This window comes from Mycteria americana, chromosome 18 (genome assembly GCF_035582795.1).
Source record: "Mycteria americana isolate JAX WOST 10 ecotype Jacksonville Zoo and Gardens chromosome 18, USCA_MyAme_1.0, whole genome shotgun sequence".
NCBI classification, from domain to species: Eukaryota; Metazoa; Chordata; class Aves; order Ciconiiformes; family Ciconiidae; genus Mycteria; species Mycteria americana.
In genome coordinates, this window is record NC_134382.1 from 11,645,406 (window position 1) to 11,672,706 (window position 27,301).

The following is a 27,301-nucleotide window of genomic DNA, read 5'->3' on the forward strand; positions in this document are numbered from 1 at the left end:
TTGTTTGAACTTGCTTCTTTTTTTCTGTCTTACTCTGTATTTGCACTGTGTTCAATACCATAGGCCATAGATCTTATTGTCATGACTGGGCGCTTAACAGAAATATAAATTTACTTCTGCAACTGATACCATAATTCTTGTGGAAAGCAGAGTTCCTTTTGTATTTACCAATGGAGCAAAAGCTCTCATGTACCTGGAATACATGTACAGGAAGAGTTCAAGGGAAGAGAACAAACTGACATTGGCTCTGGAAGTGACCAGGAAAAGTGTGTTGCGGAAGGAGCAAGGACAGTTGGGATTTAGAGAGCGCTTCAGCCTGTATGATGAATGCCTGTGTTCATCTAGGTAACTCCAGCAGTAACCAGTGATAGGACACAGGGAAATGGAATGAAGCTGAGTCAGGGGAAGTTCGGATTGGACATTAGGAAAAGGTTCTTCACTGAGAGGGTGGTTGGTCACTGGGACAGGCTCCCCAGGGAAGTGGTCACGGCACCAAGCCTGTCAGAGTTCAAGGAGCGTCTGGAGGACGCTCTTAGTCATATGGTTTAGTTTTAGGTAGTCCTGTGAGGAGCAGGGAGTTGGACTCGATGATCCTTATGGGTCCCTTCCAACTTGAGATATTGTATGATTCTAACTCTTGCAATTTTTGTCATTGGCAGAACTGATTTTAAATAAGCGTAAGACTGTCATGAACTTGCCATTGAAGAAACGTCTTGGTCCCTGGTTTGCAAACTCATCACCCTTACAAATAGTCTAGGGTTGAGCTGGCACCTGTTTAAATTATTCTGGTGCAAAAGAATGATCGCACCAAGAAAACTGCAACACTGCCCTAAGAAAGTGTCGTGGTTTAACCCTAGTCGGCAACTAAGCACCATGCAGCTGCTCGCTCACCCTCCCCCCTCCCAGTGGGATGCGGGAGAGAATCTGAAAAACACAAGTAAGAAAACTCATGGGTTGAGATAAGAACAGTTTAATAATTGAAATAATAATAATAATAAATTGTAATGAAAAGGAAAATAATGAGAGAGGGAGAGAGAGGAACAAAACCCAGGGAAAAACAAAAAAAGAAGTGATGCAACCCCGCACCACCAGCCAACCGATGCCCAGCCAGTCCCCGAGCAGCGATCGCTTCCCCCTGGCCAACTCCCCACAGTTTATATACTGAGCATGATGCCATATGGTATGGAATAGCCCTTTGGTCAGTTTGGATCAACTGTCTTGGCTGTGCCCCCTCCCAGCTTCTTGTGCACCTGGCAGAGCATGGGAAGCTGAAAAGTCCTTGACCAGTGTAAACATTACTTAGCAACAACTAAAACATCAGTTTTATAACGTTATCAACATTATTCTCATACTAAAACCCAAAACACAGCACTATACCAGCCTCTAGGAAGAAAATTAACTCTATCCCAGCTGAAACCAGGACAGAAAGTTAATCAGTAATGTGACTTTTTGTTAACTGCACTGGACAGAATGAGGAATATACTAAGTAAAAGGAAGAGCTGCACCAAGCTTTCTGGGGATTACAGGAATATTTGGAGCATTGAACTTGCTTGGAAAAAGACTGTATTTACGAGATGAGCCTGATGCTCAGTAGCAAGTGTACAGGGCTTTACTCATAGCTTCTTAGAGTAATCACACTGCTTTCTTGTTCTCAAGAAAGAAGTCTTGGGGAATAGAATATAATAGTTCAGTTCGAAGGGATCTACAACTATCATCTAGTTCAACTGCATGACCGCTTCAGGGCTGACCAAAAGTTAAAGCATACTATTAAGGGCATTGTCCAAATGCCTCTTAAACTCTGACAGGCATGGGGCATCAACCACCTCTTTTTTTGTTGTTGTTTTTTTTTTTTCCTACAAAAGTACTGTGAAAAATCAGTGGGCTGGTTTTATGCATATGGAAATATCTGGAGTCATGCCTGTGTAAAAGAGGATGTGATGCAGATGCTGATACCTTGTTCTCTGGAGATGAGCTGAGATCTTTGTATCTCACTTCTCTGCTGGAAGAGTTCCTGACTGTAGCTTTTTGAAAGTGTGCTTTTGCTAAAATACAAAGACTGCCTAAGTAGAATAGGAAGATGCAACAGACTGGGACATGGTGATTTCAGACGCAGTAACCAAACAAAGAAACTGTTGTACGAAGCCACATAAGCTAAGTGGTTGTTTCTCCCCTAATCCCTTCTGAAAACTCACCCAAAATTTCTTGGCCAATTTAATTTATATTAGACAAATGTCTTGAATCCATGGCACTAAATCCTATACAGCTTGAAAGAACCTTAGAAAGTCATTGTGTCTGTATGCGTATATATATGTATCTCTCTCTCTAAAAAACTACAAAAACATCATGTGTTGAAAAGCGTACATGCTGTATATATCACTGGCAATGACTTTGCCAAATCAGCTATGGTACTAAGGCCTAGTGCAGCAGACCTGACTCCATCAAGTACTCTTTCAATGAGAGCTAAACGTTGGCAACAAATGTGAGAGAGATCTAAACTTTTTCATAAATTTGAGTGCTTTCTTTAATCTAACCCTTCTGCTTAATAATTAACTAATAAGGAGTGGCACCCCAACCCCACCACCACCCCCCGCCCCGGCCCCTGCAACCTTGAATCTCATTCTCCCAAACAAGACAAAGGCTTTTTTGTTTTTCCTTTTGAAAGACTTTAGTGCATGGACAATAATTAACTTGTCACTTCAATGTGGAGTAGGAAAAGAAGGACATTTAGTTCTTTCTGTATTATTACCAGGTTGGGGTGGTCAAAAATGATAGATTAAGCTAGACCACTTTTTCCTCCTAAGGAGCAAGAAATACGCAGTGTTTAATTCTGGACACAGGGAAGCTTTAGTCTTTTCCAGTTGTCCAGTATGTGACAGCATCACTGACTTGGAAATCGTGCAAACTGACTTGAGATAGGCTTGGCAATTATTCTTCTGTAACCTACGCTGCTCTGGATTTTCCTAACCTGCTGCCCTGCCACCCCACCTCCTTTGTCGTGGAGCTCCGGAGGGGACAAATTGAAGTCCTCCAAACTAAGCAGCTTTCCCCCCCTTTCAAAGAAGTGAATTCTGCTAAATTAGAAAAGAAAAAAGAAGTCACTTCATTTGAGAGCCTTTCTCCCCCCTTGTGTCTTCAGAAGGGAATACAGTTTCTGAGGTTTTCTTACAATATTGGCAAGGTGACCCCTTTTGTGTCAAGGGCAACCAAGCTGTACCACTATTGCAAGCCTGTATGGTTTGTTCTGAGGAGCTCTCTGCGGCCGTGCCCACAGTCTCCCACAGAAACACAGCAGTGCAGAACGTGCGTGTTCATGGCCCTTCTGAAGGAAGAGGGGTCATGCGTGATCTCTATCAGCATAGTTTTTCCTTGACTTCTTTGCTTGTATAAGAGCAGGCTGTCTGCTGTTCTGTAGGAAGTGGAGGATAGCTTGCGGAGGGCATGCGCAGGACCCTCCGCAGACATAAAATCTTTGTAACTCATCGGGCCTCTGCCTCTTTGGGTCACTGAACGTAGATTAATCTTTGCTCCAGGATTCATGTGGCCTTTGGGTATACTGAAGTGGCAGCCCCCGAGCACAGAACAACTTTCACAGTGTGTCTGTTTGGTAAAGACTTTGTACCTCCCCCAAAAAGAGTCAAGTCATGCTTGGAAAAGAAGCTGCCAGTTCCAGGTGGATCGCTGAATGACATCGTGGAGCCACTGAACCTAACCGAAAGATGTTTTAAAATTAATTTTAAGATGAAAAAAGAAAATGGAACACCCAACATCACACAACTGAGACCCCATTCTTCAAGAAAGAGAACAACATACTCTCTGTTGGTGGCTTGCACAGAATTCCACTTGACCGGACCTAATGTTCACCTCAGAGAAAAGGATTATGAGAATAGTAAGAGAGGTTTCCAAGAAACAGAGGAATGGTCCTGATCTGAGTGACGCAAATAATGAGGTCTTCTGGCAAATGAAACAGTGAGCCTAACGTGAAGCTGTAAATGAGCAGAGAGGTGAATACGCTGTCAGAAGCTGCTTCATGGAAAGACTTAACAAAAGAGTTCAATGAATGCAAAACATCTTGTACCCAGAGAAGGTAGGAGGGAACAGCGCAGATTCATAGCAGGTGTTCATCACCAAAACTCGCTCTTTTGAATGCTATTGCGTTAAGTTAGTACAAAGTAAATGAGTATCTTTACATTTCAACAACAATTTATGTGTAAGCTCACAGAGGAGATGAGATTTGTGGTTTCTGTTTTGTCTAAAGCCCAAAGGATGCTGATAGATGAATGCACAGCAGGAATTGCTTTCGTTCTCTCCATTGTTGTTACCCTGGGAAGGAGTAGAGTGCCTTGTCCCACCGTCCCAAGTGGACAAACTGCTAAATGGTGTGAGAGTTAATCCTTGTAAGTTCTGAGCAGACATTTATTTAATTGAACATGGAATAAACATGAGTTTAATGTCTCAAACATGTTCACAGGGAACAAATGATCGTATGCAATGGCCGTGACTGCCTGCCAGCATTAATAATATAACCCACTCTCTGTGCCCAGGTGGAACAAAAGGTCGTCCTTGATGACAAGAAATGGAGCTCTTAAATGCCCCATTCATCTGCTCAGTGTTTGCAGAGCGCGGTAGCACGTGGGGGTGGTGGGTGGGAGTGAGGCTGGTGGGAGCACAGGCTGTTGTGCTGTATTCTCACTTATGGTCACTGAAGGGATGGCCGACTCTGGGGCTTGAGCAAAGAAGGCAGCAAACAATTGTGGGTGGTCCAACAGCCATAGTCTCACATGCCATTTAGCTGTCCCTGAGCACTAGAAGCTGGGTGGGCTGTAGCTGGTGCTACTACAACGACTGCTGACAGTAATGGCTCCTCCCAACAACAGCCGTCTCTTGGCCCACCTGTCTGATCCCTTTGGCAGGCAGGAGACCTGCCTGCTCATGTTCTCCTACCAGCTGTGCCACCTGGCTGGACCTTCCCCTGTTCCTGCCCTTCGTCCTCAGGGTTGCAAATCTTTTTTTTTGCCTTTGCTGCTCAGAAGCATGAAGGATCTTTCCAGTGGCTGTGGCATTGGAGGCATGTAAATAAAAGGGATGCTGTCAGCCTGTGGTTTTGAATGAGAACATGGTGGTTTTCTTCCAGAGCCACAGCATTGGTTTTAATCGATTCATTAAGAATGTGGCTTCTAAAACCAGTTTGTTCTGTCAATAGGCAGCAAAGGGAGCAGTGCCTGCTGTGTTGGGGATGAGACACTCTGGCAGGAGGAGACACAGCATCCCCCTGTGGCAACAGCCATCTGGCATCAGCACTGAGAAGTGGCGTGTGGCAAGGTGGGGTTGATGTAGGCTCCAGAAGTCCCATAGCTGGGGAGCTGAAAGGAAAAGCTCAGCACAGACAGGTGAGGGACATCTCAGTACCAAAATTGCCTCACATCTGCCAGGACTGGGAGTAGAATCTATGTCAAATGAGGAACCTGCAGCATCTTCGATAGAAGCCTGCAACAGTGTCTGGCGTGGCAGCAAAAAGAATACGTGTTGTTTGGGGCAAATAGGTGTATTTTGGGATGATTCCATTACTCAAAGATGTCTATGACATCAGACTGACTCTGCCATCTGTGTTTAGTTTATCTGCATGAGCATTTTGACATGGGCGAAGGAGGAGGTGAAAAGGTGAACTGGATCAAATAGCTGACAGCAACAGTGCTGGTGCTTGACAAATTTCTTGCTCGCTTTTACCTAGTCTGGCAGAATTAAGGCATGTATCTTGGGGTCAGTTTGGGAACAATGTGCTTACACAGGGCCACGTCTTAGAAACCAGTAACGGGATAAGTTTTGCTGTGACTGTTGATGTCCTGGTTGGGATGCGGTTTTGAGGAAGAACATTTGTGAGGATAGGTGAGGAACCCAGTCCCGCTTTTGTTTAGACCAGGACAAAGCCCCTTCTGCCCTATGAATGTCATTGTGCTGTGAGTGAGTAACCCTTAGTGTTGTAAATAGGTCCTTTACACTGCTGTTGGATTACATAAACACTGATGAATGATACTTGACCAATATAATGGCCAAATTGACATAAAAAAATTGAACAACACAATTTCTTGTCGGGCTTTATATGAAATCGTGCACTAGCTGAACCCCACCTGCTTTGAACAGTGCTCTTTGGCTTCTTTTTCAGATTTTGTGGTTGCACCACCTGCCACATAAATGAGAGCTAGTTTTCTACAGACAAATGGTGCAATACCTTTTATTCCTACTGTGGCCAGTGATTTATGTGCAGAGAAGCCATCGTTCCGCTACAATAAATTCTGCAAGAGCTAAATACTAATATATACTAAGGGTTCATGCAGTGTTATGGTAACTGCTGGAGATAAAATTATGCGTCCTTAACGCTTAATGCCCTGAGTTTGAAGTTTTTTAAGAATACACAGAGCAGACTGCACTACATCATGACATCTTTGTTTGCAAACCATGAGGAAATTTGGAACATAAGAGCACAAAATATGGCGCTGTAAAACAAAATTGCCAAATCGCCTTACCCACGGAAGGGGAAGACTGCGCGCTACTGTTAATTAGAACAGCGAAAAGTGCAGCATCATCTACGGCATCTACTCTACGAGCCTGTCAAAAAAATACCTCCGCTCCAGCTGAAGATCTTACTGTCACAATCCGCTTCCCCTGCGGTTCCAGCGCCAGTCTGGGGGAGGTCTGTGGAAATGACCGGCGGGGCGGGGGGTGGTGGCTTCCGCCGGCGAATGGCGGGGGGCCGGCGCGCGGGACGACGTCACCGGCGCCGGGCCGGCGTCACCGCGCGGCGCAGTGCGGGGGGTCGGGCCGGGCGCCGCTGGAGGTGAGGCCGCCGGGCGGGGAGCGACGGCGGTGGGGGCCGGGGCCGGGGCCGGGGCCGGTGGGCGCGGGGGTCGCTGGCTGCTGGCGGCTCCGGGCGCGCCTGCCGCTCGGGGCGCACGGTGGGCCTGGGGCCCGTGAGGGCGGTGAGGGGGCGGCGGCCCCGGCCCGGGGCGGTTGCGCAGCGCGGGCAGCGCGGCTCGTTCTCGGCTGACAGGGGCGTTTGGGAGGCGGCAGCCCTCGCGGCGGGCCAGGGTCAGGGTCGGCCTTTCCCCGCAAGGCCGATGTCTGTTGGTGCGTTGTAGCCCTCGGTACCCACCGCAGAAAAATCGGGACCAGATTCTGCCAAAGAAGGAAAAACTCATTTTCGGCGTAGAGATGCCCAGGAGGAACGATGATGGCCGGTCCCTGCCCACCACACGTGTTGGCTGCGCGCAGGCGTTTGACTGTGCAGGGAGTAGGTGACATTGCTGGCATCGCCAAGGCCCTGCAGATTGAGATGCACAGTTGTTGTTATAACAAACGTCGAGTGCCAAAAATCACAAATAACTATTGACAGTGAAAGCTAACAGCTACGTTAATTGTTTTCCATGGTGAAGGAGAGGTTTCCTGCTTTGAAGCTGCTGCGATCACCAGCTAGATACACCTGAGGACAGGCTTAAGTCCTTTGAAGATGTCCTCTGGTGAATGACTCGTAAGGTGAGGAAAACGGGCAATGAGGAATACAGGCTCAGCTCACAGTTTTATGCTGACTTGCTGCTGGACTGGTGACACACTGTCGATAATAGCCTTTCATTCCAAGTAATTGCAGATCACCACGTGTATTTTTGAGCCATGCAGAGGGGTTCTTTCCTTCTGCCACTTAAATGTTGCCACTTATGACTCGCAATACAATCTCTTCGCAATGCACAGTACAGAGCAGGAATATAAAGGAGGATCTAGTTTGAAAGGAAACTAATAGATGAATACAGGGATCGGTACCCTGGGTGCAAATGGCAAGGTGTCTCAGTGGTGAAGGGCAGTGCTAGCACAGCTGTATTGTCATGTTTCTGCAAAAGGGTCGCTAGAGCATCCGTTGTGGATCTGGTTGGGTTTTCGTTAGGTCTTTTTTCTGGTATGTCTCTCCTAATTTTTAACAAATTCTCATCGTGAGGGAATTACTTTGACCTGAAGGCTGATAAAGGTACTCCTGCAAAGTAAGTACTCTGCTTATGAAAGACATGGGTCATAAGATGTTTTCAGTAATTTATGAAAACAGTGTCAAGGGGAACACCGGTGTGGACATCTTCACAAAGTCTCCGTATGCTTCTCCTTCTGTTGGTCTGTCTAGGGGACTTTGTGTCTAATGAGCTTTCCCAACAAAATGCAGCTTGCTGTTGGTGCCTCATGAGATGGGGGTTGTCAAGGCATGTAGTTACAATTATGAATCGCTTGTTCTTCTCTCTTACGTGATATGCATCTTGGTCGGAAGAGGAGCAGTCTTGAGGAAACCTGTGGTACAATGTCAGCAATACTTCAGTAGATGTCTTCTCTCTCCCGCCCATCCTCCTCCCTGTCAAGCCCCAAATACAGTCAAGTTACCCCAACTGCAGTCTTCTGTGAGGTGCTTGGCATTCAATTTTGCATTGTGCAATGTTTGGATGCTTTGGACGCTTGCATGGAGCTGGGGATCATTCCATGTAGGGCATCATCCCACCATGCTTAACAACTGTTGTGTCAGTGTGATGGTAAATATGTGTTTACAGAGTTCTGCTTTTGATAATAGTTGGGGATATGCAGCAAAGAATGGCATTGCATAGACTAAGGGCTGCAGGAAGAAAGACTGGTGTGTGAAATGCACCGGAGGAAGGAGCAGAAAATGGGAGACTTGTGGGCATTCTGTACAGCCAAAGTAGCAGAACAGCTGGGATTCTTTTCCGAGGGGAACTGTAAACAAAATAATTTTGCTTACTAGTGTGCAGCTGTGAGGGTTTTCCTGAAGAGGTGTGGGGTGATGTGGAGCCATCCTTGTGCTACAGCAGCCTTTGGTCCATGGGCAAGAAGGCATAAAAAAAAAGGTCTGACTTCACGAGGTGTTTCCATTTCTAGCAGTAAGAGGCAAGAAATCACATGTGGTTCGTTAATTCAGCAGATCTGTCAGCATCTATCCTGAGATGCTATTTTGGAATCTATTTGGCTGTTTTACCCACCACAGTATGCACGCTTTGGCTACAGGAGTGATTCTGATGAGACCCGAGGAGGCTGTTCAGCACTTGAATGCCATTAATCTCTGAGAGAGGAGTAGCAGTGCTGAGGGTGGCTGGTGGGGTATGTATCTTCTTCTCAGGAATGAGTTTGAAACTTCGATTCCTGCACTGAAAAATGATATCAGCTTCTGGTTCCAAGCATAGCTGTTGTCAGCTGACCTCATCCAGGTGTTCAGCTTGCGTAGTCTGAACTTCAAAACCACATTTTTTGAGCGTTCCGGTAAAGTCTTATGGAAATAGAACCAGCAAGAAGCAGACGATCAGACCCTGTCCTTGCAACAGAGTGTCTCTGCTGAATTCAGGAATGTAAATAGGAAGAAAACCAAACTCAGTTACTGTGAAAAAAGTTTTGCATTAAGCCTTGGCCTCAGCACAGGCAACAGGAATGGTAGGTTACCGAAAGTAACTACCAAATGGTTCGGTAGTACCGAAAGGTGATTTCATATTGCAGCAGGGGTCTGGATCTGCAGCCAAGCCACAGCTTTGCTTTATTGTAAACTTAGACTGAGGTTGCGATTCATGTTAATTTAGCTTGAGTGAATTGCAGATAAATGTAAATCCATTGCTGTTATGGGAACTCCTGGGAAGCATGACATGTCTGACTGCTAATTGTTTTAACTATTTCAGTTTTAATCCCCAATAATGGTAGGCAATGCCTAGGTAACCAAGATAGGATTGCTGGTGTCTCATTTGTGCAAGGATGGAGGAGACATACCCATAAAACCTCATGTCAAGAGATGGAGTGAAAAGTTGTAGCTAATACGAAGGCTGCACTAAGTATGTGAAATGTTGAGAAATGGCATGAACTTAGGTAAATGAGATTAAACAAAGTTTTTCTTACTCAACTGTTCTATTCTGAGCTATTTTTCTTCCAGACACCTACCCATGATGATTCCACCATCTGCAACAAACCCTGTCAGCGATGCTGCACTCTTGCCAAGCATGACTTCTCAGGAAATCTGGAGGTCACAAGTTCCAGGCTATTCTGGATCGGTCACACGGCACATAAGTCATCGGGCCAACAACTTCAAGAGACATCCGAAACGGAGAAAACACATCCGCCCTTCACCGCCGCCGCCACCAAATACTCCATGTCCTATTGATTTGATTGACTTTGGGGATCTCCAGCCTCAGAGGTCTTTCCTAGAACTCCTGTTTAATGGGTGCATTCTCTTTGGGCTCGAGTTCAGCTATGCCATGGAAACAGCCTATGTTACCCCTGTGCTGCTTCAGATGGGGCTTCCAGACCAACTGTATGGAATGGTGTGGTTCATCAGCCCTATATTAGGTAACTTTTCTTTATGCTATTTCTTCCCTCTTGTTTATTCCACTACATGGGGGTTATACGTTTTTGTTTTCTCTGCCTCAGCTGCCCACAAGTATATTCTTTGTGCTCTCGAGGTTAAGAAGCACTAGCCATAATTTTAGACAACTGAATGGAGAATAATTCTTGGTGTGTCTTGCCTGAAATGGGCCTGGTGTGATCAAAAGGTCTGTTCTTTTAATGGCTTCTCAACCTCTTACATCTTGTGCAAGGGTAAGCTTTGGTTACTCCGTTCCTATATTTAAAAACTAGCAAAAGAGGATCAGTGTATCTGTTCATGTGCCTATGAAAAAAAGCACACAGAGACAGTTCCCAAGGGCGTATGAAGAAAGCAGAGTGGGATTGCCTTCTCCTGTTTAACTTTCTGAAATGAACAAGGTGTTCCAGTGATGAAAGACCATCGACCACTGCTGTTACGGGCATTGGATTACTTGCCTTAGCACGGAGGCAGGGCTGGGACTGTATCCATTACTATGGGAAGAACCATAGGATGGGCTATTACCACTTGGAAACGTTGTTCTGCCTGTTCTTGTACTCGCAGGATGTCCTTCAGAAGAAGAGAGTAGATAGGCCCCTACTCACAGGCTGGCCCAGAGTAATACAGGCATCTTTCCAACCTGCATGTTTGCTTCTTGCTATCTTCCAAGCTAATTCTGCAGAGGATCTCCCATCTAAGATGGGGTAAATGAAATAGCTTGTAAGGAACAGAGTCCTTGAGAATGTAAAACTGTTACACTCTTACTCTTCACCTGATGTCAAACTGCTGCGTTAATGATGCAGGGTGAACTGCCATTACAGTGAGCAGCGGCACATTACATTAGTCAGTCCCCGACCTGGGAAATGCCAGGAAGTATGCTGTGTGTGCACCTGGGTGACTAGTACTGACTGGGGATACTACTATGCCATGGTGTCCTGCCTTTAACTGCCTTTTAAGTTACCTATTTTAACTCCTCTGTGAAACAGGCTTGTAGAAAAATGCTACTTATTGACGATTCCTTTTTTCTAGGGTTCTTGCTACAGCCTTTGCTGGGGGCCTGGAGCGATAGATGCACATCAAGATTCGGGAGGAGACGACCTTTCATTCTGGTCTTAGCAGTAGGTGCGTCTTTTAGAAACGATGGGTATAACACTTGTAAAGTAGAGACATTGCGCATCTCTCTTCTGTGACATCTCCTGTGGCACTAGGCTGAACAAAATGCCTCTGAAGTGCTGGGTATTGTGGGTCTGAAGAACACGGTGAGTGGTGCCAAGGTGATGCTTTGGCAGCCTGGAGATCCTCACATAAAAGCTTGTCTTGTCAGAGCCTGAAGAGATGATGTTTTGAGGGTCAAGAATGTTTTTCTTTGGCCAAAAACAACTCTAGACATTTCTAAGCTTGAACAGTGGAAAAGGATTATGTATATCCTACAAGCCATGCTCATTCTCCAGACTGTGGTGATCTGAACAAGAGCAACAGTGCTTGCTGCAAGGCTGTGCAGGTAGTATAATGCTTTTAGAGCATGGAGCGATGCAGGTTTTTTGCTTATAAGCAGTCGATTGATTGATTTTGTTTTGGTTTTATTCCCAGGAGCGTTGCTTGGGCTCTCGCTTATGCTGAATGGCAAAGATATAGGGAATGCCTTGTCTGACACCGTGAATAACCACAAATGGGGGATCATTCTTACGGTCTGTGGTGTTGTCCTCATGGACTTCAGCGCAGATTCAGCAGACAATCCCAGTCATGCCTACATGATGGATGTATGCAGCCCAGTGGATCAAGACAGGGGCCTCAACATCCACGCTTTGTTAGCAGGTATGCTTTCTTGGTGCTTCCTGGGTGACGTGAACCCTTAAGTAAACAAGCCCTGCTGTGAGAAAGCAGAGCGTAAATCACTGGTCTTTTCCTGTATAAGCATAATAACCGAATACCTGGAGAGGTAGCACTAACTTTGAAAACAAACTTCTGCTTACTGCAAAAGGCTTTTGTAACTACCAAAAGTCAAACAAGACACAGTCTTGAGTTGTTCATCTGAAGGTCCCTCATGTTGTTTATAACACCTATGGAAACAAAATTATCCCTCGAGGGAGGAGGTTTGGCTTCCTGCAGGTGTGGAAGATGCCTTTTTTAGTTGCTCTGTTGTAGGGGAAAGTGCATACTGGGCACTATGATCCCTCATTGCTGTCATCTTCAATTACTGTACTGCTCTACTCTAGTTTTCCTCTCCATCAGGAAACTGTTTCACGCTCTTGAATGTGTTTGTAAGGAAGAAAGGATAGTGTAAGGCTTTCACCATGTGAATAGAGTGAGAGAGGTATCTGGTGCCCTCAGAACTTCCCTGTTCGTTGGTAGTAATGCAGTGGCAGTTTTGTATGCTGTCAACACATTGCTGAGTAATGAGCTTGCTACGCTTCTGAAGTGATTTGGTCTGTCTTGGACGCAGTTAGATCTGCGTTCCTCTAACTGAGTGAGGAAAATGGATTTTTCACTTACTTTCAGGAAAACAGTCTTAGCTGACTGATTGCAGAGCCTTGCCACGAGGCTGGTGGACACTTCTGTTTTACGGACTGAAATAGCTGAAGGTAAAGTGGTTTGTTCTTGGCAAAGAAAGAACTACCATTTTTAATTATTTGTATCACCACTTTTACAGCACTGACCTTCTCCTTCTTTCTGTACTGTGTTTGTACATCCAGACTGTCCTTGTGGTGCGGATAACTGTTTATTACTGCATTTTAATTGAATAGGGGTTGAGTAGTAAAACAGAAGTAACACGTTGGATTCTACTCACATTAGACAAATGGTGCTGTGCTGTTACTGACTTCCAGGATTGGCTAGGGAAGATAATCTCGGCTCTGTTTTTCCACCAGGTCTTGGAGGTGGCTTTGGTTATGTTGTTGGAGGAATACACTGGGATAAAACCAGTTTTGGAAAAGCTGTGGGAGGGCAACTTCGTGTCATCTATGTCTTCACCTCAGTTATACTGACTATCACTACTGTGCTGACTCTAATTAGCATTCCAGAAAGACCCTTAAGGTCCTTTAGCAGGAAGAAAAAGGTGATGAAGAGTCCAAGTCTTCCTCTCCCTCCTTCTCCACCTCTCTTCTTCGAGGAGGGTGTAAATGAAAACTTTGCTTCTCATAACTCAGCTCACTTATATGCAAGTTTTACGAGTCCTGTTTCCCCGCTCAGCCCACTCACGCCCAAATATGGCAGTTTTGTCAGCAGAGACAATTCCTTGACGGGAATTAATGAGTTTGCATCATCATTTGGGACTTCAAATATTGACAGTGTGCTTATAGACTGTTTTACAGGCGGGCACAATAGTTACTTAGCACTTCCAGCTAGCTTGCCCAGGCAGCCTATCAGTGTCAGTTTTCCTCGAGTGCCTGATGGCTGTTACCAAGGAGAAAATGGAGTTCTGGAGCAAGGGGAGAGCAGCATAACGCCAGGGCCTGACGGTGACGCGCTAAGGGTGGGCTCACTGGATGCGATAAAGCCACGGTCGTCAGGGATCCTGAAAAGACCTCAGACCTTGGCAATTCCAGATATCGTAACAGGACACTGTCCAGAAAACAGCAGAAGAAGGAATGTAACCTTCAGCCAACAGGTAAGGGCAGAAAATCAATGATATGACCATGTAAACCTGAGCATTCATTTAATCTTCATATAGTTTTAAATGTGTGGTGCGCAAATTTATTGTTGCTAAGACTGCTGTGACAGTTTGCTCATAAAATTCATTGTGGGAACAGCATACCTGCTATGACTATTGGTAAAATAGTGAGTAGGATGTGAATTATGACTGGTAGTCTGTCAACTGCCTTTGTTAAGATGGCAGAAATAGGAGCGTTCTGCTCTCACTGGGCCATGTGTGAAAGTTAGGCCAGTATTTTGAGCCCTGCTTCACCACCCAGGGAGCTACCACATGAGAGCAGAAAAAGACACATTTTTATTGAGCCTGTATCTTCCCTTTCCACAGAAATACCCGCAAGATAGGGCCAGGGATAGGATTCTCCCATGAGCTTCTCCTTATGGCAGTCATTACATCTGGTTCCATCAGGGAGGTGAGGTTTCCCTTACCCAGGGATAAGACTCTGACCTCACCTCCCACTGTTGGTGATAACTTGGAATGTCTGAGACCTCTGTATGCTGGCCCATTTTTTTGTGATCCAGGATGAGGTAAACCGCCCTCTGTTGCTTCTTGGTTTGTTTTTGTTGGGTTTTTTTGGGGAGTGGTGGTGCTTTTTTGTTTGGTTGGTTTTGTTTGTTTGTTGCTGTACTTTGGCCCAGTTTGTGAGAGCAGACTTCCTTAGGGCCAGGATTTTACATACTGTGCACGTAGAGATCAAGCATCAATGTTATCAAGCAATGAGAATGTGTTTCAATTAAAGACAGCCTCTTCTTCCTCGATGTCTCTAAAACTTCAGGAACCAAATTCACTTGAATGTGGGTACAGCTCCTATTAAATGCGATGAAATTTATGCCTTCCCTACGCTAGCATCTGGATGTGGTTGCTAAATACCCTGGAGAAGTGAAGAGTCCTGTTTCAAGTATACTGAAAGCTGCAGCGCAGTGCTGCCATTTAACACTTGTTCCAAGGCTCAACTTACAGCTTAGCTAAATACACTGTTCTTATCTCCAAGTCAACATACTGCAGCAGCAGAGTTTAACTTTCAGGTGATCAGATAGGTGTGTAATATTGCATAGGTTTGCTCAAAGGATGTTTGGGTTTTCTTATTGTTTGTTGACCTGGGAGTTCTTATGGTGCAGGTTGCTAATATCTTGCTGAATGGTGTTAAGTATGAGAGCGAGCTGAATGGATCAGGCGAGACCTCTGAGCAACCACTCTCCATGAAACTTCTTTGTTCGACCATCTGCCAGATGCCCAAGGCTCTTCGTAACCTCTGCATCAACCACTTCCTAGGTATTCAGAAAGTGCCATCTTGCCTTCACCGTGAAGTAGTCTACCTCGGGTGAATGTTTTTAAATATTTTATCTATTGCTGCAATGGCTGCTAACTAAAGAGGACATGATTTGTTCCATGTACACTCACCAATAAGGTACTTTCTGGTATTTAGTTTCTTAGAACACTGAGAAAGGAAAAAAAAAACCAACAAAACAGTAAAGCCTACATTCCTAGAAAGGGAATAACAACGGCCTAAATCAGCCCATCCGTTAAATGGAATGTATACACTGGGATGAGAAACATCACTGAACCAAGAACCTGAAACTGTCGACTTTTTTTTTTTTTTTTTTTTAACGCTCTGAAACTGGCATTACGGAGCAGAAAGACGAGATTAGTTATATTTCCCTGCTTACACCTGAGACCAGCATTCACTTTCCTCCCTTTGACAGCATGTGTATAGGGGTCCCAGATCAGGCCATGAGGAGGTGCAGAACGTGATACTGCAAGAGTGCCTGTAACCAGTGCACTGTTGCCTTTACCCTTACCAGTGCGTCACTGATGGTTAGGAAGGGTTTGCAAGAAATCCAGTTTACACAAAATTGGACAGAAGGTAATGGGTAGTTAATACTCATTGGCTGTGAAAGGAGTTTAAGAGGTTGCCTGCATCAGTGGCCCTGATGCCGGTTTGTGGGTAGGAGTTTTTAACAGGCAGAGGCACTCTAGAGGCTGCAACCATGACATAAGAAGAACTCCTTCCAGTTCTATGTGGGAGGACAACAGCAACCTGAAATGACTATGTGTTGAATCACTCTGAAACAGTGTTGTGTCCTGTCAAAACCTGAAGGCAGCTCAGACTGCTGTAATCTACTTTTCTGTCTTGCTAAACCAGTATTCTGTGGCCTGCAGTCAGCCTCTAGGATTCACTTAGGAATTCAAAGGATAAATCTTGGTCTTTAAAGTCCTGAATGTTTTTGACAAACATTGTAACATAATGCACGGGGAACAGCAGTCTCAGATAAATGTAGCTGAATGTTATGTAATACTCATGTTGCTCAACCTGTCTTCAATTGTGATTTGTAGTATAGCTAATAGCATCCATGTAAGCTTACAAGGGGAAACAGATACTCTGCAATCCTAATAGGTTACTTCTGTCGTCTTTCAGGATGGCTTTCGTTTGAGGGGATGTTACTCTTCTATACCGACTTCATGGGAGAAGTAGTGTTTCAAGGGAATCCAAAAGCGCCTCACAACTCAGATGAGTATCAGAAGTACAACGCTGGGGTCACCATGGGCTGCTGGGGAATGTGCATCTATGCATTCAGTGCTGCTTTCTATTCAGGTACTTAGTACAGCCATCTTAGCCACTGCTGTGAGAAAGATGTACCTGCTCCTTAAGCGGTGTTTCTGCAACAAGTAGTCCGGCATTTATGTTGCACATAGCCTACCACATGGCACGAGTGCTAAAGCAGAGTGTTCTTTTTCACCATATTATCTCTGCTAGTTAGCTTGGCCTGCACTGACAGCAGGTGAGGTCAGCAGTCCAGTGAAAACACGTCTCCGTTAGACTATAGCTCCTTTCACAAGTTGCATTTTCAATGTACATTGAATCCAGAAATACACGCTGCCACCATAGGCACAATTCTGGCTCAGCAGCACTCAGTGCCCCTGTGCTCCCAGCAGAGCACCCCAGTGTCACGCACCGCCCCAGCACCTTGTTGTGTGTGTCCGCCCTGCCCCATTTACCCCTCCAGGACAGGGGGCACTGCCAGGCTTCAGCTCTGCCATGCCCTCCATACAGGTAGGGTAGCAAGGCTGCATCGTGGCAGTGGGATTTGGAAGGGGTTGTTGGCGCTCACGTGCAAGCCACCAGTTACTCAAAGGTGAAATGGTTGCTGCTGAAATGTGGCTGCCTAATGGCTGGGCTGTGGGGCCTGAAGGTTGCACCCCTTGGGTCCACTGACCGGCTAGCAGCAGGGAAGGCCGCAGTTCACCCCGAATGCCATGCCATTGTTTTGCAGCTGTGCTGGAGAAGCTGGAGGAGCGGTTCAGCACACGGACACTGTACTTTGTGGCATATTTGGCTTTCGGGCTGGGCACGGGGCTGGCCACACTCTCCAGAAACGTCTATGTGGTGCTGTCACTGTGCGCTACCTATGGCATCCTCTTCGCCACGCTCTGCACACTGCCCTACTCCCTGCTCTGCGACTACTACCAGAGCCGTGAGGTGAGCCCCGGGCTGGGGAGGGGAGAGGGCTCTTGCGGCGCCCCCTTATGCTGTGTCCCCCGCAGTTTGTAGGCTCGCAGGCGGAGGGCACGCGGCGCGGGATGGGCGTTGACATCTCCCTGCTGAGCTGCCAGTACTTCCTGGCGCAGATCCTTGTGGCCCTGGCCATGGGGCCACTGACGGCGGCTGTGGGCAGCGCCAGCGGTGCCATGTACTTCGCCAGCCTGGTGTCCTTCCTGGGCTGTCTCTTCTCCTCCCTCTGCGTCACCTACGAGTCGCCGCCCACTGAGGAGCTGCCACCCGCCGAGGAGCAGCGCCCGCTCTTGCCTCGCGCACGGAACGAATAAATGGGAGAAGCCGCCACAGCCTCCGCTGCCTCACTGCATCGCCCTCGGCCTCCCCATCGTGGCATGGTGGGCTCGTGTGCCCCCAGGACGGCAGCAGTGGGCATGGCAAACGGTGAGAAGGTCTGTGCTGGCTCTGCCGAGCTTTCCCCTGCCTGCGGGAGGGCGAGGGGCAAGTTGGTGGCGCCTGGCACTGCTCATCCTTCCCCTGAGGCGGCAAAGGCCCATCTGTGCCCCCAGGGCCACAGCAACAGGAAGCGGTGGTGTCAGTGTGGGGCCATTCCCTCCAGCTGCCCCGCGGTGCCATCATTGCTGGGGGGACAAGTGATGTTGTCCGGCCTGAGGCAGGGAACCCGGAAGTCTGGTGCCTGGGCAGGGTGACCACGATCTCTCAGGTGGCAGCAAGCTGCAGGGCTGCGCACGTCGCTGCTGGCACCCCCGCTGTGGGAGCGCTGGGGCCGCGGTGCTCTGCCAGCTTCATGGGCAGAAGGTGCCATCTCACAGCGAGGCGGAGCGGCCCGGTCCTCAGTCGCCGAGGGTAGCGGTGACTGCTGTGAGGCCTTGGGGAGTGGCGAGGCCAACCTGTGGGTCCTGGCCTCTGCCCGTGGTGGGCCTGGCTCTGGAGGGTGCTTTTCAAAGCTTTGGAAAGGCTGAGAGCAACTGGTCTTGCTCAGGTGGCATAAGTACTCTTGCCGAGTGCCATGGCTGGGCTCCTGGGTGTGCAGAACTCCCAACAGCAGAACTGCTCCAAGAAGCCACTGTGGGGTGAAGCTGCAGTGGCCTGGCTCCCAAACCCTGCGCTGTAGGTTCTGGCTGTGGTCCACGGTGATGGTTGCCAATACGTGCATATTTCCTTCCACATTAGACTTTTAACTTTTGACTACAAGGGCTTGTGATGACTTAGCAGGAGGATGGGCAGTTGTCCGTAACCCAGCACTGGGGAGGAGGGTCTTTTTGCGTTAACTTCCTTTGGGTGGAAGCTTACTCTCAAACTTAAGTTGAGAATTTAAGAAAAATCATTTGTGTGAAAGCCTGCAGCGTATCATCCTTATTTTTCATACAGTTGTACCTTGTGATGTTTTAAAATATGCATGGGGATCAGTGATGAAGTACTTGTCAGCTAGAGCTGCATCTTCCATATCTTACTGAAACTAGTAAAAGGGCTTTGGATTTCATTATCTGTGAGAATTCTTAATTTTTCTGATTTTGGAAGGTGGTAAATGTGTAAGATCTCATACAAGTTCTAATTAAGCCCAGGAGTCTTTTAAGTCTTGAGACCAAAGATGAAAGTGGAAATAAAACTATTTCTAGGATTCCTGTCAGCCTGCCTCCGTATTTGGGTAGGCAGCCAAGGTTTAGCAAGGCTGATGGGCATTTTGGTGTTTACGTGTGCTGTGCATGGCATCCCTGTAGAGGTTATTTTTGCTCACCTGGTCTTTAGGTGCAGAAGAAGGGTTTTCTCTGGAGGGTCACTCCTTTTAAATGAGTTGTACTTGACTGTTCACCTAAGTTTATTCTGATGCTTGATCTGTGATGCCAAGATGAAATAACTTGTGTAATCTTTAGCTGTTGTGCTTACTATACTCCAGTGCTGAAAGCATAATGCACAACTTGTAAGAACCTCTCATTTTTATCATCTGCCCCCGAGTATTAAGTTTTTTTATTTGAGAAGCAAGTTTCATGCTACTCAGTATTTACTTAAATGGAGGAACACTACTGAAGTTATGAAGTCAAGCACTCAGACGTAAAGGACTGTCGGATTGATGAGTCTATTAATCTTTCTTTTCTTTGTTTGGGCTTACGTGGTGTCATATCTGCAGGAATATCTGTGACGTGCCATTTCCTTGATTATGGGACAGCTGTCTCCAAGAATGTTCAGGATGAAGCTGGAACAAAATAGCATGAGAAACTGTACATTTGGCGCTTCTGGTTTCTGACAATCTAAAGACTTGACTTTGGACAATTTTTCTTTTCTTGTTGGCCCGCTGTGTAACCTTAACTTCTCTTCCTTATCTATCGAACTTTGAAACTCAAAAATGATTTTTTTTTTTTTGGTCCCACTAGCTAATGTGGTCCTAGTTCTTAAAATGTTTTCTCCTCTTAAGTTTTGTAGCCAGCATTATTGCACTAAATGGATCATGAGCACTTTCCTTTTCTAGGTAGCTGGAGTTGCAGATCATTTTGTTGCAAGCGAGGATCTTCAAAAGATTCATAGAATTGATGAAATCAATGTACTGGATGGTAATGTTTGTCTCTGCTTCCATCTGTAAATAATATTATGAAATACGTTTATATAGTTACAAAACTATTGCTATGCCCGTATGCATTGCCTAATAGAATATATATTACATTTTCTATTTTATGAGATATGGACTTTATTTTGCATCTGTATTTATGTAGTGTTTACATACGTAGTACAATGTATGTTAATTTGGAGCTTTGAGCAATACTGGTGGTGTCTGGAGAAAACCCAGAGCCTGCCACCGTCATGCGGAGTTGGAAGTCGCACCAAATCCAGAGAAGTAACTTAAAAAAGAGGCATTGTTTACTTGCTTATTCTCTTCCTTTGTTATACATTTTGTGTTTTACAGAAATTACTGTATGTGGTCACTGTTGAACTGTGAGCTGCAAAATGATGCTTACCTTTTGGAATCCAAACGCTTCAAATATTCTGTCTAAATCTGCGAGCTGCTGTTTAGAAGTAAGATGCATGAGTTTAGGCAGAAGAGTGATTTTATGCTGTGCTGTAGCTTAATCATTTTAGCGGTGCCTAAAGGTTAATTTTTATTAAGTCCTTATCATTAAAGGTTGCTTGATGGCAATTATTTGTGGATGTTCATAAATGTATTTATAACACGTGTACAGAAGTAGGGAAAATGGGGAGAGGGATGGAGAAAGCACCTACTCAGTTGTCTCATGTTTGTAATTAAGCTAGCTATAACCATTTCAGCGTGTGTCTGCAGCTCCCTCAACCTCTGCCGTGTCTCTCAAAAAAGACAACCTACCGATTTTGGAACTTCTGCTGTATCTTTGAATGAAGAAAATAAGTCTTTTCAAGAATCAAATAAAATAAAATTGCATGACTTTATTTATAAAAAAAGAAAAACTATCTTGGGAACTATTTGAAAAGAGTTGTCTAGACAATTTATTTTCTACTAACGAGTAGTTAGTCATCTTGTACTCTATAGGAGATGCACTTTATTTTATTAAAAAAAGAATTTGTCTTCAGGTAAAAGGTGGCTTTCTTAATGTATGGTCTCCCTCCCTCAGACTGGAAGACAGCCTTAGCAAGAGACTTTCAGATGCCATGATTAAGTACAATAAACATCTTGAGAATTCTATGACTACCGGGGCTGAAACACCAAGGGAGATCTCCCTCCAGCATCCATTTAATTTATCTAAATTGACATTTTCCATACCTCTGATTGTTAAGACATAATGATTCATTTAGCCTAGCTTTTCTGCTGGGAAGGCTTTTGTTGATGTTCACTAAGGAAATGGCTGCAGCAGCTTTCCATTGCTGTTCCTCTGCCGCAGGCTGCCGCAACTTTCCATTGCTGTTCCGCTGCCGCAGGCTGCCGCTTCTGTAGCAGGGTTAGTGGAAGGGAAGGTGCTAGTGAAAGCGGGCTTGCATTTAGGGTGGCAAATTTCAGGCTGCAACACCCAAGACAACAGCAAAAGCTGTAGGGCAGCAGTGCCGGGACAGACTAGAGGTCTTTTACTAGAATCCTTAGTTTTCTTGGTATTGCCGTCCATGCTGTCTCCTAACAGGTTTGAAGGTTCTGGGAAGATGGTGTTCTACACTGTACAAGGAGTTCTTAATGTTAAAAGCCTTGCCAGCACACACTCTCTCTCATGTATCCTGTGCAGAAATGGTAAATGCATTGAATAATGAGAATTTTTGGTGTATGCAGCTTGCTGCCTAATGTCCCCACCCACAGTAGTAGCCAAGGAGTTTTGCTTTAGATCTGAAAGGCAACAGCATAGTCCAATACCCAAATAGCACTAATAGTTAACAGTAAACAAAGGGGAGACTGCTTCACCAGCTTGCCCGGTGTATGGAAAACAGAAGTACTCTGGGAGCAGGAAGAAAGCAGGCAATGAGTAATGTTAATCAGATGAATTCAAATGCAAAATATGCATGGAGTAGCAGTCTGCAGACTGAGGAGCAGCCTGCAATGGGGATGATGCAGTATTTGCCATGTATATAAGCTGTATGTAAGCTTTTTTGTTTGTTTTGTTTTTTGCTTTTTCTAGGATCCAGTGATAGCTTTCTTGAACAAAGGCTATTGCAACAAATTTTGTTGCAGTAGCCAATGGAACGGCCAACAGAGGAAATCACAGCATCAGAGCAGAAATGAAGATTTTGGTTTGTGTGAGTACAACGCTAACGAAGCTTATGAGAGCTACTTAAACAATGAATAATTGAACAGTATTGGTATCAAATGCTGTGAAGAATTACTACACTGGAGATTTGAGCTTCATCTGTAGCTTTATTTAAGCCCAGCTTTTGCTGTGCACCAGCCTGATGATACTCCAATCTGCTTCTGGCTTACGCTCACTCCTAGTACACAGCTTTTTTTTTAGCCCACACAACTTTTGGGGGAAGAGGGGGTGACAATATAGCTGAGTAAGTTTAATAGCTTCTTCCTACCAAGAAAGGGAAATTCTCGCCCCTTTTGCCCTAGCCCTTGCTCTAGAGAGAATATTTAGTGCAGTGTCTACAGTAACACGTACACCCTTGAACCTAGATCCCTATATGTTACATTACTATGTACAGCCCCCTTAAGCAACAGGTCATCATGGCTCCAAAGCAAAGTATCAGCTAATCTCCTGAAAGGCAGGTTCAGCCCAAAGCGTAAATGATGTTCAGTGCTCATAGCTAACTGCTACTGGTTTTCTCTAGCAAACTCCAGGAGGCCTCAGCCCTACCCTTGTTCCAGCACTGCACCTGTCACCATTTGCAAGATACTAGAATTGCTCATTGTAATTTGTTCACAGCCTTCACCCGCTGACAGCATCACAGCAGCTATCTGAGAATTATGCTTTATAAGCTCAGTATGCCATTTTTTTTTTTTACTAAAGCTTGGGCTGTCCTGTACTGGTGCATAGTACTCTGCATCTGTGCAGAAAAATCCACTGCTTCCACGGCAGGCTGGGTTTACTGTGGCCCAGAGGCTGTGCATTGTTGCACAAACTATTTTTCTTCTGGTCCACATGCAACAATTTAGGAACCCTGAAAAAGTCATTCGTTCGGTCCACAAGACGAAACAGACCCACCACTGGCACGGACAACGAAGAGGGAGTTAGGTGAGGAGAAACAGTTTTCTCTAAGTCCCCTGTGATCAGTTGTATGTTGTTTCTCAGAATAGCAGATGCCTTAGCAGGGGGCTTAAGGTTTAAGACAATAGGCAGGGCAAGAGAAAAGCGGAGAGGAGCCACTGCGGAAAGCACGACCTCAGCGCTGCTGGACTCTCCTCTTAGTACTTCCTTCGTTTACCTGGTGTTATTACCGTGTCTTGCAACAGTAGTGTCTGATGCTAATAGTCACTCACCCTACTGCATTACAGAGCACCCCTGCAGCACTTCAGTATTCAAAAGGACATGGAAGCAACTACTTTACTGCCTTGTGTATGACTGTAAGATTCCTTAATAACAAAGTAGTATTTTTTATAATAGGAAAAAAAAGCCAGGCCTCCATGAAACTGGCTCAAAAGAAACCTTATAGACCTACCTTCTTATGTTCAAAGCAGAAAGCTCCAGAAAGGGAAAGCTGTGTGGTACCTTTAGATTACAATACGAAGAACGGTGCAGATGCCAACCTTTACCTTTGAAGCAAGGAAATCTGGAGTAAGCTAGAGAGGAACTTCCTAGAAACCTTGTACCAGAGTAGAGTCACCATTTTACATAAAATGTGACTCCAAACATACCAAATATATGGAAGAAGGTGGAGGTATTAGAAAAGCAATACCAACGTTCACAGCCTCATCCACTTCAAAGAATAGTTTTTTAATAATCTACTCTAATTTTTCATAAGCAGAAATAAAACCACGCATTCTCAGTATTGTGATTTTGTTAAAAGCAAGCAAGCCCCTTTCTTAGAATGTTTTGTCTATTCTTTCTCTATTGGGGTGGTTACGCTACAAGCCTTACTGGGATGCAAAACCGAAAACTTGTCTTTGCCTGACCTTTGTAGACTAGCGTAAGAGTTGCGCCAAAGGAAACCCCAAAAAGGAAGAGGTGTATCTAAGGTAGGAGAGAGACTTCAGTAGGTTTCTTGCTTCTTAGGATAGGGTCAAATACGTGATGAAGTAGTAAGGCTCACATCTCACTTCATGCAAACCCCCATCTCTCTTAACCCAATATTGAAATGTTTCCCTTCTGCTTGTAAATGAACAAATAGGCCCAGAACCTCTCTGGAGAAACTAAAAAGAAATGCAGCTGCAGTCCCATTTGCATTTGTCTGTGCCAGACTGCTCCCAGACCACTGGACTGTTCTGTTAGAGTAAATCAGAGCCAGGAGTCAAAACACTTGATGAGTGCAGCGGGCAAATGCAAGCTGGCAGTGGTCGTGCCACTGCTGCAGAAAGCCAGAATGCTAGAGCTAATAACATGCCTTTAGGAAAAGCTGTATATGCGTCCTGGAAGGATTCTGTACCTACATTATAGTAGCAAAACCCTTTTTATATTTCCTGCACCAAATCTGGCAGCAGTAGTAAACTTCTCAAAGTGGAGTCTGGAGAGAGCAGCACGTGCGCAGTGTAGAGTGTGCAAATGAGACTTTAATGCGGTCAGATGCACTGATGGGGCCAGGTGCACCCCCGGGCCGGGGCGGGCCGGCGCTGTCCTGCGGCCGCTCGCCAGCCCCTCGGCCGGGGCGTCCCTCAGGGTGCGTCGCCGGGCCCGGGCAAGGCGTCCGCGGGAGGCGTGACGGCCTCGTGCGCTCGCCGCCGCCGCCGCAGCCTCTCGGCGCCGGTCACCGTCATGGGGTGGAGCGGCAGGAACCCCGCCAGACCTGCAAGGAGAGGCGGTAAGCCGCGGCGAGCAGTCCCGGGCCCCCATGCCGGCCCCCCCGCTCCCGGACGCCCGCCTCGGGCCTACCCAGGAGCTTCTCAGCGGGCCGGGAGAGCTGAGCGCCGCAGCCCAGCCAGTGGCGCAGCCGCTCCAGGTTGAGCCCCGCCACCCTCTCGCCGTGGGCGTTGGGCAGCGGGTCTAGGCAGCCGAGCTGCTCCAGGTACTTCCCGTCGCGGGCGCGCCTGCTGTGCGCGGCCACGATGCGGAAGAAGGGCCGGTTGGTGCAGCCTCCGAGGGCGAAGCGGATCACGACGTGCCCGCCGCGGTAGCCCTTCAGGAGGCGGCTACCTGCGAAGAGAGCGCGGGGCAGTCAGGGGCCGGGCCAGGCTGGGCCGGGCGGGCCGCGCCCGCGGGCACTCACCGAGCTGCACCATGACGGCGGCCGGGCCCTCTCTGCGTCGCGGCGCGATGACGTACGAGGGGCGGGAAGCGCGGCGGCAGCGCAGGCGCAGGCCAGGCTGACGGGCGGGAGGGCGGCAGAGCGCGGGCGGCCCAGCCCCGGAGGAGCGGCCTCTGCCCTCCCGCCGCCCCCGAGAGCAGGGGCGGGCAAGCCCCGTTGCTTCTCGCCGGTCAGCGGGCGAGGGCCGGGGACGCCGGGGAGAACGCAGATGTCTCCTGCCCGCTGCCGCCTGTCCGGAGGGGAGCGGGCAGCAAGGGCTGCCTCGGAGGGCTCTTTGTCCGTCCCTGAGCGGAGCTCGGGCGTGCTGGCGGGAGGAGGAGGGGAGGCGGCGGGGTGCCCGCGCTGGGGAGCGGGAAGGGCTGGGCCGGGGCCGGCGGGAAGGGGAGAAGGGTGGCGGGGTGCCCGCGCTGGGGAGCGGGAAGGGCTGGGCCGGGCTGCAGGGCAGGGGCCGGCGGGAAGGGGAGAAGGGTGCCGGGGAGCGCGGGCTGGGGCCGCGCCCGTGGGCGCGGCGGCTGGGAGCGGCGGGGCAGGGCGGGGGGGCTCCGTCAGTTGGCTGTCTCCAAATCCTTGTGAGCGAGAGCCCGCTGGATTTGCGGCTTCCCTGGGGAAACGGGGTCTTTGGGACGTCTTCCTCCATTTCTTTCTCCCCCGATTCTTTGATTCCTCCTGCTCTGCCCATTGCGATGGTCCATCGCAATATTTTTCTTTCTCCATCGCTACCTGTCTGGTTCCCTGTCCCTGTTTTTGATTTTTTCCCTTTCTGCCCTGCAACCTGTAACTGTTCTTCCTTTCTCCATCCTTCTCTATATGGCTCTCGGTCCCTACTTTTTAACATTCCTCCTTCTGTGTGTTGTAGCCTATCATGGTTTTTCCATTCTCAGTCTCTCTCTGTCCAGCCCCTGGTCCCTATTTTTTAGGGCCTCCCTCTCCACCCTGCAGGCCATCGCTATTCTTTTCTTTCACCATCTTGCTCTGTCTGGCTCCCTGCTACTGTTTTTCGTTCCTTCCCTATCTGTCTTGTAGCCCGTTGCTATTCTTTAGTTCTCCGTCCCTGTCTGGTTCCCTGTCCCTATTTATTAATTCCTCCCTCTCTGCCCTGTACTTTGTTTCTTTGTTGTTGTTCGCTCCCTGCCCCTATTCTTTTTTTGCTCCCTCTCTGTCATGCTGCCTGTCCCAGGTTTTTTCTGCTTCTCCATCCTCCTCCCCATCCTTCTTAGCCCGTCTCTGTCCTGCTCCCTCTCACTCGTTCTGCTGCCTGTCTTCCTCTCTCCCTGCTGCTGCTTTCTCCATTTCTGTCGGGTTCCCTGTACCCATCTTTCTCTCACTGTCCCATTGCCTTCGTTATCCTTTCTTGTTACATGCCCCGTGTCTGGCCAGCTGCCTCTTTTCTTCCCCTGCCCCTCAGTATCCCGTGTCCTGCTCCATTTTTGGCAGCCTCCACCTCTGCCCAGCAGCCCATTGCTCCAGGAGCCAGCTGATCGACCCCTCCGTTCCCCACCGGACCAACGAGCGTGGCTCCGGGAATGACTGCCGAGGTGTCCCAGGGGCAGGGGGAGCGTCGGGGGCGCGGAGCCCCGGAGCAGACTCACTCCCGGGACTTGTTATGTGCGTGACTGAATAAACACTTGCCGTCTCCTTTGCCCTCCCCGCTGTGTTTGCGCTCCCTTTGCCCCGGGCCAGGGGCTGTGAGGGAGCCCAGGGGAGGAGGTGACGCACTGCGGGGGTCGGGCGATGGCGCCCTGTTCCTGCTGGCCTCCCGCTGTGGGCCGGGGCTGGAGGAGCCCCAGGGGCCGGCGGCGAGGCCGACGGCGACGGCCCCTCCCTGTCAAGGGGTGGCTGCCGGTGGAGGGGCTGGTGCTGCCCTGCCCGGGTGGCCGTGGAGGGGCCGGTGTGAGGGACAGGAGGGGCGGAGCGGTTGCCGAGCGTCGCCGGGCTGCGGCTGCACGGAGAAAGAAGGTGAGCGGGGCCGGGCGTCGAGGGG

At 47.7% G+C, this 27,301-nt stretch overlaps 3 protein-coding genes across 32 annotated transcripts in view; 2 read left to right on the forward strand and 1 right to left on the reverse strand.

The window, feature by feature from the left end:
* SLC45A1 (solute carrier family 45 member 1) overlaps nt 1-24,440 on the forward strand; it is a 78,663-nt gene extending 54,223 nt beyond the window's left edge. For 2 of the 30 annotated variants that reach the window (XM_075520361.1, XM_075520372.1), the window contains exons 3-13: nt 9,950-10,362; nt 11,405-11,497; nt 11,966-12,190; nt 13,243-13,982; nt 15,143-15,296; nt 16,441-16,617; nt 17,297-17,502; nt 17,568-17,969; nt 19,667-20,547; nt 21,618-21,721; nt 22,104-22,222. In XM_075520361.1, coding sequence (XP_075376476.1) covers nt 9,950-10,362; nt 11,405-11,497; nt 11,966-12,190; nt 13,243-13,982; nt 15,143-15,296; nt 16,441-16,617; nt 17,297-17,502; nt 17,568-17,849 — 2,290 coding nt within the window. In that variant the 3' untranslated portion in view covers nt 17,850-17,969; nt 19,667-20,547; nt 21,618-21,721; nt 22,104-22,222. Of the gene's footprint in view, nt 1-3,703; nt 4,085-5,200; nt 5,388-6,779; nt 6,833-6,891; nt 7,528-9,025; nt 9,136-9,701; nt 9,852-9,949; nt 10,363-11,404; nt 11,498-11,520; nt 11,877-11,965; nt 12,191-13,242; nt 13,983-15,142; nt 15,346-16,440; nt 16,618-17,296; nt 17,503-17,567; nt 17,970-19,666; nt 20,548-21,617; nt 21,722-22,103; nt 22,223-23,077; nt 23,493-23,525 lie in introns of those variants that run through there. The other 28 variants (XM_075520367.1, XM_075520370.1, XM_075520366.1 and 25 more) reach the window with 28 other exon arrangements.
* Nucleotides 24,441-24,610: 170 nt separating this feature from the next.
* On the reverse strand, nt 24,611-25,620 carry MRPS16 (mitochondrial ribosomal protein S16). Its single transcript, XM_075520387.1, has 3 exons — nt 25,282-25,620; nt 24,948-25,208; nt 24,611-24,861 (listed from the first exon to the last, which is right to left on the reverse strand). The coding sequence occupies exons 1-3, from the start codon at nt 25,292-25,294 to the stop codon at nt 24,731-24,733; spliced, it is 405 nt and encodes a 134-aa protein (XP_075376502.1). The 5' UTR covers nt 25,295-25,620; the 3' UTR covers nt 24,611-24,730.
* A 222-nt stretch (nt 25,621-25,842) lies between these two features.
* LOC142418522 (uncharacterized) overlaps nt 25,843-27,301 on the forward strand; it is a 57,726-nt gene continuing 56,267 nt past the window's right edge. The window contains exon 1 of the transcript XR_012778319.1: nt 25,843-27,276. The gene's annotated coding sequence lies outside the window, so the exon portion shown is untranslated. The remainder of the gene's footprint in view (nt 27,277-27,301) is intronic.

Bases quoted from the DNA above. Each gene is read 5' to 3' on its own strand.
- MRPS16 (XM_075520387.1), bottom strand. The intron at 24,862-24,947 runs GTAGGCCCGAGG...CTCTCCTTGCAG, and splicing joins GCCCGCTGAGAAGCTCCTGG to GTCTGGCGGGGTTCCTGCCG.